The sequence below is a fragment of the Canis lupus genome, chromosome 7 (genome assembly GCF_003254725.2).
Source record: "Canis lupus dingo isolate Sandy chromosome 7, ASM325472v2, whole genome shotgun sequence".
NCBI classification, from domain to species: Eukaryota; Metazoa; Chordata; class Mammalia; order Carnivora; family Canidae; genus Canis; species Canis lupus.
In genome coordinates, this window is record NC_064249.1 from 11993145 (window position 1) to 12003316 (window position 10172).

General features: G+C 47.8%; 1 protein-coding gene across 2 annotated transcripts in view; it reads left to right on the plus strand.

The window, feature by feature from the left end:
- Positions 1 to 6148, plus strand: part of SMYD2 (SET and MYND domain containing 2) — a 49812-nt gene extending 43664 nt beyond the window's left edge. The window contains exons 9-12 of one of the 2 annotated variants that reach the window (XM_025429918.3): positions 290 to 410; positions 1403 to 1577; positions 3543 to 3651; positions 5706 to 6148. In XM_025429918.3, the coding sequence (XP_025285703.1) occupies positions 290 to 410; positions 1403 to 1577; positions 3543 to 3651; positions 5706 to 5786 (486 nt within the window). In that variant the 3' untranslated portion in view covers positions 5787 to 6148. Of the gene's footprint in view, positions 1 to 289; positions 497 to 620; positions 1060 to 1402; positions 1578 to 3542; positions 3652 to 5705 lie in introns of those variants that run through there. The other variant, XM_049112100.1, reaches the window with a different exon arrangement.
- Positions 6149 to 10172: the final 4024 nt, after the last annotated feature.

Here is a 10172-nt window from a genome sequence, read left to right on the forward strand (position 1 = left end):
TGCATGGAGCCTGCTTCTCCCTCTGCCTGTGTCTCTGCCTCTTTCTCTCTCTCTCTCTCTCTCTCTCTCTGTGTGTGACTATCATAAATAAATAAAAATTAAAAAAAAAAAAGGTAGCGGAGTACTGGGTTTCCCTTAGATCCATTGCCTAATTTCTGTGCATTATTTTGTGACTTTGCAATGGGCAAGCCCCCACCTCTACATGGAAAAAGATACTATCTGAGAGGTTTCCCGCTGGGTGTAGTTTCTGTGGGAGCTGATGCCTTGCACTTTTGGACATTTCCCTCAGGATAAGGCCAAGGTGGAAATCCGGAAGCTCAGTGATCCCCCAAAGGCAGAAACCATTCGTGACATGGTCAGATACGCACGCAACGTCATCGAGGAGTTCCGGAGGGCCAAGCACTACAAATATATCCTTTACTGCTGTCTAGAAGTTTACTGTCCCTCACCTGCAAGAGCTGCTGGAGAGCTGGGAGGAGGGAGTGAGAGGGCGGGGGTAAGATTCTGAACTCGGAAGGAAGAATGTCTCCTGGCAGATGGTGGGAAGAATGACTGCCCATGACCTGGCGTCAGCCGCATCAAAGTTGTGTAGTATTGATTTCATCTTCTTGTTTCACTAGTGTGGTCAGGAGCTGGATGTGGTGGTGGAAGAGTTTTATGGTCTAAAGCTGGGAAGAAGAGTTCCTTGAAGGCCCTCGTTGGTTGGGTGTCGTCCTCCAGGCAAACACGATGCCAAGGGCTTGCTTACGTTATGGTACCTAATCCTCACGGGGACACCCAAGGACGCAGATGGGAACAGACTCTTAGGGTAGCAAGCAATTTACCCGAGGGACAGAGCTCACTAGGATTTGACTACTGTGATCCATATTCTTAACCACTACCTGATAGCGCTTTCTTAGCTTGAAAACGCATCACATTCACATTAGGGGAAGAACTAAAAGCGGTGAAGGAAATTGTACAATGGCACATTTTTTTCCGCAGCCATAAAAAAAGAAAAAAAAAAAAAAAAAAGAACTGTCCCCTCGTGGGGACTCCTTCCTTAGAAATGCTTCAACTAAAGTGCTGAGCTTGGGTGAAAGTTTAAATTTAACCAGGAGGTTGAAGATTTGTAATCCTAAACGTGTTTACAGCCGAATCAAGGGGTCTGTTCCCCGTGGCTAGAATTTTTCAATTGTGTTTAAGATAGTTGAGGTCTTCAATTTTTCCTGAAGTTTGTTTAAGAAAAATATGCTTCTTGAAGAAAAAAAAAATTCCCTTTCACTTTTGCTTAGATTTCTGTAATGTACTTTTTCAGAGGGTGTGAGGGTAGGGGCAGAGTGGATGAAATAGCTCCTTGAACCCAGCCTTGGGACGTGTCCAAGTCCGGAGGCCTGAGCCTGTCCTTTCCTTGACACCAGAGCACCCCCTAGTGAGCTGCTGGAGATCTGTGAGCTCAGCCAGGAGAAGATGGGCTCCGTGTTTGAGGACAGCAACGTGTACATGTTGCACATGATGTACCAGGCCATGGGTGTCTGCTTGTACATGCAGGACTGGGAAGGAGCCCTGCGATACGGACAGAAAATCATTAAGCCCTACAGGTGATTGCCATGGCTGTTCTCGTCCTCTTAGCAGGGAATGGCATTTGGTGATCTGGAATGCTGTTTTCTGTTTTCTGGGCGTCCTGTGTCGGAACATGCCTAGAACAGCTTTCTCTTCCTGCACCCACACCTGGAGGTACAGGTGCAGGGTGCTGCTCCAGTGGGCCCGGCCTGTGCACTCCGCCAAGACACACACCTGTGGAGGCTTGTTGAGGTTAGGAAGGGGGTGCTGGGGCAAGAGCCCTGCCAGGACCTGTCCAGGGTGCTGTATCCAAAGTAGTTAATTCACATCAGTCTTAAAAAGGCCACCAGCTTGTGACTTTCCCCTCCCCTGCCTTCCCAGTTACACACACTGATTAATTGCTGAGTGGTGGTCTCCCATCCCTGCTCTTCCATCGTTACTCCGGCCATCCTCTCATTGTGCTTTTTGAAAATTGCAGCCCAGTTTGCAAACGGGGACAGGCTAGGACCATTGAGCTGGCTCTGGTTATCCATTAACAGCCCCCCTCCCCCGCTTCTGAATAAAGCAAGTTGGATTTTAACTTAACAGTAATAATGAATACCAGCCCCGGGGAAGTTTCCTGTCGAGAGGGTTTTTAAACCTTAAAGTGTGACAGATGGAGGTTGTGGCAGTGTCCTCTGGCTCTGATTAGCCATTTCGGGGCTGGGATGGCCTAGATCTTATCAGTGGGGCGCCTGTTAAACACATTCACATTGTGTATTTGCAGGATTTCCCCAAGACCAAGTAGCTCAGAATTTCTGGGCACTAGAGCTGAGAGCCCTGTGCCCCAGAAGCACCCCAGTGTCTCTCATGGATTTGAGAAGCCCTAAGTACTCCCTCACTGTCTAAGGTTGGGGACTGTAAAGTCTGTGTCCAGTCAGGATTTCCAGAGCCTTCCATTTACCCTGCGCTGCCTGGATTAGCCATCAGGGGGAGTTCGAGGGAAGACAGCTCCTAAAATCTGCTCTTGGAAAAAATTTGCTGCATCATTGAGGATCTCAAGGCCTATCTTCTTCCTGGGGTGGGTGAGAAAGTCCTCTGGCCTTAGGCACACTGCCCTCTGTGAGATCTGGAGGGAGGGGATGGGAGAGAGAGAAAGAATGGGAAAGAATGAGATCATCTTAGCTTTGTGGTCGCTCTCCCAGCAGCAGGGCCTTGCCTTACTGGTCCCTTCCTTAGCTTGAGCCCCTCCTGGAGGCCAGCGCTGGGCCCTCTGTGGGGCCACTGGCTCCAGGGCTTCCTCCAAGCAGCATGATGCCGTCTGCCCAGGAAGACAGCCAGGATGTGTCTCTCTTGGATGGATTTTGAGGGTAGAGAGGTACAGACCCGTCTGTGAATCAACACCTACACATGCATTTCTCTCCCGCCACCCCCTCTTACCCATAAGCTGCCTCCTGGTCTCTTTCCCTGGCAGGCTGTTAGCCTTCAATGGAAACCAGAGAGAACACCTACTGTATAGAAAGCCCTCTACTGGACACCGGAGAAAGCTTATCTAGAAGTAAAGTAGGTGTTCTCCTGACTTCAGAGACCTAGCTTTGCTAGATAGCTTTGCTAAACCAGCTGGTACCATATTCTGTGACAGAGAGCGGGGGTCCTAAGACACATGGGTATGTGTGTATTTTTAGGGGTAATGCCTTTTTAACATGAGGGGTTAGGCCTAGTGTGTTCATAGAAAGGGGATTCATTTTAAAAGGTGTTTTCTCAGAGCCCTGCGTTGGGTGCACCTAAAACAACAATCTGGGACTGGGATCGAATGTCGTGTTTATACATGTTTTTCTGTGGGATTTCTCCTGCAGTTTTTCTGTAGCTTTTCAGAAACACACCAACTGTGTGAAAGGAAGTGCCTCTGTGGTGCTTAGACAGGGGCAGACCATCCATGCTGTCCATCCAGCACCTGCCGGGGCTTGGAGCAGGCTGCTCGGGAGCCTTTGACACGTGGCCTGTTATGTTCTCTCTTCTTCCAGCAAGCACTACCCTCTGTACTCCCTCAACGTGGCCTCCATGTGGCTGAAGCTGGGGAGGCTGTACATGGGCCTGGAAGACAAAGCTGCTGGAGAGAGAGCCCTGAAGAAGGTGCGTCTGCAGCGCGGGGCTGGGGGTCCTGCCCTCCTGCTTGAAAGGGCTGAGTGACTCCAGTCACTCCTAGAGGACACCCTGTTCTTGACCCACCTGTGGTCAGAGGAGTGGGAGGGGGCCGTGTTGGGCAGGTCAGGGTAGGGTAAGCGATGGAGTCTTTGCCTTGTCTGCATCCGGGCCCTCCCGTACGGAAGGGGTGCACACATCAAGAGGGGCTGGCCTCGATGCCACGCACAGCCCGTGACTGGGGAGACGGGGCCACTGCCCTTATCCCGCGTGAGGCCCTGGAAGTGGACCAGAGGCCACGCGGTGGCTCCGGAGACTGTGGTGAGGGAATCTTCCATTTGGTTCTCCTTAGTATTATAACTATGCATTTGCAGTTTCTAGAATGTACTTAGGAATCCTCATCACTGCATCAAGTACCAGTTACATGCCAGGACCCTCATGTGTGGTTTTTCTTTTAATTCTCACGAAAATGAGATAGATTTTCCTGATGGAAAAATTGAGATTCAGGCAGGCTGAGGCCTCCCTTCAGACTGGAGTCTTTCTGAGTTGAAAGCATCTGCTCCACTCGCCCAGGCGGTGACCCACACTGGGGCAGCCTGGGCCCTGGGCAGCCCTGGCCTCTCCCCGTGTTTCACAGCCACCTTGTGCCCGGCACCTGACAGGAGCTCAGAATCACTGTCCTGAATATTGATTCTCGTTGTTCTTTACGTGGTAGTTAACAGTTGATGAAATGTTTGATCTTTGAGACAGTCTGTTAAGTCCTGTAAGAGAATGTCTGTCAAAGTTGGGGCCAGATTCCCTGTATCTTCCCAGTAGCCTGCTTGAGACGATGGTATAAGGTCCCACCTCCCAAATGGGAGGGTCCGGGCCCAACCAGGCTAGAAGTGTGAGCTAAGGGTACATACTTTTCTGTTTTTCAACCATAGACTTTGTGTCCTAAGACAACAGATTTATTTCCTTGGCGAGTTGAGGGAAAATCGACCGAGTCGGGTCCCAGTTGCGGGGGGTGCTGGTAGGCAATGAGCTACAAGATCAGCGAAGGACACAGTAGATGTGAGCAGGGAGCGTGAGTCGTGGGTTGAGCACAGAGGGCCGGAGCAGGGGAGGTATTTAAAACCGGACGTTTCTGAAGGCTCCCACGCCGTTCCTTGGCCTGCCTCCTGCTGGTTTGAGATCTCTGAGGAGAATGGTAGCAGTGAAAGGATTGTCCATCAGGCACAGGCCATCAGACATTCCCCGTTTGGAGAGTGGAGAATAATCTAAGTTTTTCTATCTGTGAGTACTATAGTCGAATACAAAAAAAAGCAAGATACATTCTTACAGATAACATTTGGGATCCGCCTCCTATGTGCTGGATGCTCTTCTAGAGACTTCCATGTGTGCCGAGAGCCCTGGGAGGTAGGCATCAGTCCTGTTTTGCAGATGAGGAGAATGAGGCACAGAGTAGTTAAGTAAGTTGCCCAAGGTCACACAGCTAGGGAATGCTGGGCCACCGGTGACTCTCCCGCTTCCTACTGCCGCCCTATAAGAAGCCTTATTAAATACGTTCTCTCCAGCTTCCTCAAGTACTTTTCAGTTTGTTTTTTTTTTTTAAAGAGTGTGCGTTACAAGGAAAGCATGTGCTTTTTCAAAGGGAAGAACGGTTCAGTCGTGTCTTACGGATGAGCAGTGGTAACCAAAATCTAAGGAGGTTTGATGCGAAGTTCACGGGGGAGCCCACAGCCAGGGCTTTCTGTCCCTAGAGCCTGCCTTCCTGCGGTTTCTAGGACGTCAGGAAGCCCACTTCTTTGTATCCTCTCTTCAGCTGCTTTACTCAGTGGTACCGACTGGGCAACCAGTTATCAGATAATCTTCGCAATTTAAAAGATAACAAGAAATCGAGACCCTGGAGGACAATCAGGCTCCAAGAGCCAGTGCGCCTCCTGGGCCCCGACGCAGGGAAGTCTACCCTGAGTTCTGTTAGCCCCGGGTGCTGGGTGCTGGGTGCTGGGTGCTGGGTGCTGCCTCCAGGCTCTCAAGCCTTCACTTGTCTCTGTCTCTCCTAGGCCATCGCCATAATGGAAGTGGCTCACGGCAAAGATCATCCGTACATTTCTGAGATCAAACAGGAAATTGAAAGCCACTGAAACTCCGCCAACACGCTAATTTTTATTTAAATGCTAGCACAGAAGCCTTCAAGGATTTGAATATTTCCAGGCGTACACATGACTCCTGCATTTCTGTAAAATCACTGGAATGAAAACCCTGCTTGCCCCTAAACCTTACCCGTGGCTTACCTGAAGGTTGGCCTTCACCTTTACTCTTAGTACCAAAATAATTTTTGAATGCTTTTATTTCCCTAAGAGAGAACGGCATGGTCTCACGTACTACCACGTGCTTTGGACCGACTGAATTTAAGAAACACGGCTACTTTTCCCTTCATGCCTCTTACAATGTTGTGAGCAAACCTGGATGATGAAAGAGAATAAAAAGGGTAATGGTGTTTGAAGTTCATCTTATGTCTGGGGAGGATCTCACAGGGGCGGCGGGAGCCGCAGTCACACCTGTTCAGCAGGGTGGGGGGGTGAGGGTGCAGGTGGGGGAGGCGTGTGGGCTGCGGTGGCTTTCAGGGTTCAGTGCCTGTGGAGGGGGAGAGAAGGTGCAGCGGAGTGACCCGAGCCCCCCCAGCGCCCCCCCCCACCCCCGGCAGGGGAGTGTGTCTGGAGTCTTCGGTCTGGTAGCTGGAATCCCTGTAATGCACTGAAGGGGCCTCACGCATGCTTCGCTTTCTTGACTTTTCTTTTTCCCCTCCTCCGTCTGCAAGCCGACTTTCCATTTCTCACTCTGTTGATTGCTGTAATGCAGTACCCTCCTGCCTTGGAAACACTCCAGGGTAAGCTTGAGAAGGGAAAAAAAATTTTTTTTTCCTTACCGACCCTGTGTTACTGAGCAAACCGTGATCTCTCCCTGCGCGGCCGGCAGGAGTCCGGCTCCCGCAGCCGGATGGCAGCCCCTGGGCCTGTTCGCTAGCAGGCGCTGCCCGTGGGCGCCGCTTCCCCGCGGGACTCCTGCAGTCCAAACACGGCCTCTTCCCCACCCGCAATAATGAAAGCCCCGTGGCGTGGACGCCTCAGCTTCCCTTCACACTCAGGAGCTGCAAGCAGCTTGATTTCCTTCATCCTTCCTGCCTCGTGGACACCCGTCCGCGTGCGCGTCCCCCACGGACACGTGTGTCTCGCACACACAGCTGCACACAGTGGGCTGCAGGGGACACAATGCATTCTGTTGTTCAGCGAAGTGCAAGAAGTTTATTGAACACCTCCTGTATGCAGAGCACCCTGTATCTCTCTCCAAGTGCAGAGGGCTGGGTGAGGCCCGGGTCCTGGCCGCAGGGAGTTTAGGGTGCTGATTTACTCTAGCCAAGCCGAAAATAAGCATAGGACCCCTCTCCCCATTTCTGTAGGTTTTATAAACGTTATGAAAGGAATATTTTCTCAATAAATGTAAATAATACTGGAAGAAAGCGAGCCGTTCTTTCTTCTTGTCCAGCCCCATTCCCCAGAGGTGACCCCTGGAAGCCCTGCGCTTCGGTGGTCCCGATTCTCCCCATCTGCCCATGTAAGAGGTGTAGGTAAATAGACGAGCAAAACAAAGGCAGGATGGTACTGACATAGGATTTCGCATCTCCGTCTCAGACTTCACAATATGGACCCCTTTTCGTTCCAGCATTTGCAGATTTGCTTCATACTTTGCAGAGAACATTGCACTGAATGTCTCATAATTTACTCATTCTACTGACGGATGTGTGGCTTTTCCAGGTTGCCGGTATTATGGACAGTGCCAGAGGCACGGTCCTCCACATAGACCTTAGCGGCCAGGTGGTAGCATCTTGGGGCCTAGAGTCCTAGAAAGTTCAATTTCAGGACCCAGTAGTGAAAACTTTTGGAACTGGAATAAGTATGGCCACGGTTCCTTTTTAAAACACTGCATCGGGTACCAAGAAGATAGGATATTTGTAGTATTTGTTTTCCTCTACCATCGTAACAAGGTACTATTTGAATTCTTTTTGCTGGTCTACTGTGTGAAGTATTTTGTTTGCTGTGCATTGATGAGATTATTAATTGTTAATGAGATTGGGCACTTTCTGCTGTAATTTGGAATGCCTGCATTCCTGCTGTGAGTCAATATTCACGGCTATTGCCTATCTTGCTAATCAGGTCTCTCATAATAATTTTTTATTTTTTAAAGATTTCATTGATTGGAGACAGTGAGTGGGTGGAGGCAGAGGGAGAGAGAGAATCTCAAGCCGACTCCCCACTGAGCGAGGAGCTCATTGTGGGGCTTGATCTCACAACCCTGAGATCATGACCTGAGCTGATACCAAGAGTCAGATTCTTAATGCATTTTGGGCTATTAACTCCTTGCCATGTCCTGAAAATATTTTTTTCCCTGCTTGTCCATTCACTTTTTTTCTCATGACACTTGCTTTAAAAAGGCAGATCATTTTCATCTTTTTTTTTTTTTTAAAGATTTTATTTATTTATTTATTCATGAGAAACACAGAGGAAGAGAGAGAGAGAGATGCAGAGACACAGGCAGAGGGAGAAGCAGGCTCCACGCAGGGAGCCCGATGTGGGACTCGATCCCAGGTCTCCAGGATCAAGCCCTGGGCTGAAGGCGGTGCTAAACCGCTGAGACACTGGGGCTGCCCCATTTTCATCTTTAAATGAAGAAATAGTCAAATTTTTAAGTCTTTGCTCTACCTGCAATTATATTTTAGAAAGAGATCCAACTGTACTCTTTGAATCTGTGATTTTCAAAATTGCTAGCTCTTTATGGAAGCATCATTTATTGATTTATTTTCCTCTGCTGATCTGAAATGGTCACATTATCATTCCTTTAAGATTTAGGTTTATTTCTGTTTTCTTCATTATTGTGGCACCGGAAAATGTTTTGTATCTAGTAGGGCTAGTTGTTTGTGTTCCCTTGAATTCTCTCACCTTTAGCCCTCCAAAGTACTTGAGCATCATTTGGCCAAGCCCGCTCTTGGTCTTTCCCTCCTCCCCCACAAACATGCTATTTGGGATTTATTAGAATTGCATTAGAGTAAGTGATAAAGGGCTGACTTCACCATAATGTGAGTCTTTCTATCCAAGAATGTGGTGAGTTATCCATTTGGTTAGGTTGTTTATATAGGTCCTACGCATTGATCTTCATTTCTAGATTTTCTGTTTTCCTTAGCTATTATGAATGAGCTCTTTTCTTCCATTATGCTTCTTAACTGGTATGTCAGATAACTGTTCCCCATTTATTTTTATTAAGATGTAAAAATCACAAAATAGGTGTATTTGCTTCATTGCGTGTTTGTGTATGTTTTCCTTATATTTATCTTTTGCTCTCCGGGTTTTCTTAAATTTCCTTCCTCAGCTCTGCTAACAGTCTAGAGATAAACAGGTCTACTGGTGATTACTGTTTTATCTCAAAATTATACGATAAGACTACTTTTTTCCTGTTTGTTATCCAAAGAAAATAAACGTCTGTTTACTCAGTCCATGGAGGAGAAAACAAATTAGCGTATGTACCTCTTTTCTTTCCATTCCGCTTCTCTCCACTTCCACCGGCACTTTTTTTTTTAACATCAGTCTTTTCTTTCAAGAACTATAATTGTTTTGTTGCCCCATTGAACGTACACCCAGACTTATTTGTATAATTATTTCTATATTTAATAATTCCTATATTTAATTCCTATTATTTAATAGTTATATTTCTATAATTATTTCTATAGAACTATTTCTATATTTAATAATTTCTATATTTAATAATATATTAAATTATTTCAATGTAATGCTTGCCATCCCCTTTCTGCCCACAGTGGCCCACGGTATTCTCATTTACATGGCATGAAATAAGCTGGGACTTCAGTGGGTGAACTCCTTGTAGTGTGACCGGGCATAAATGGGTTAACACAGAAGTGAATGTGTTGCCCTGTTACTCATCAAAGATACATGAAGAAAGTGTCCACCCTCATCACCAGGGGTTCACTGTGTGTCTACGGCAGTTGATGGGCTGGAAGTATGGGCAGGGCAGCTTTCTTAAGACCTAGACAGGAGCTGTTAAAGGACACACCAAGAATGTGTCCCAGAGCAGCCCGGGGCCTGCCATTGCCATGCAGACAGTCTGGGGTCTGAGGCAGTGACAGCTGGAGGGAAGGGACCTGACGCTTGCTAAGGGTTATCACAGCATCTGTAGGAAAGATCCCTTTCTATGTATTCTTCACGCCACTTGCCTAGTGATCACCCTCGTCAGGTGTTTTGTTTTGTTTTGTTTTTTTATAACTACGATAACTTTGGAAGTTTCGAACAAATTCTTCAGTACGATCGAGTTATACAGGAATGAAAGTGGGTAGAAATAAACGGGCTTTAAAATGGTGAAAAAGCAGATTTTACCAGGCCCTTTTGCCTATGAAAATAACCCTAATAAGTAAAGGATGTGGGTCCTTTCATCTAATGCAAACATGCAGGACACAGAAGAGA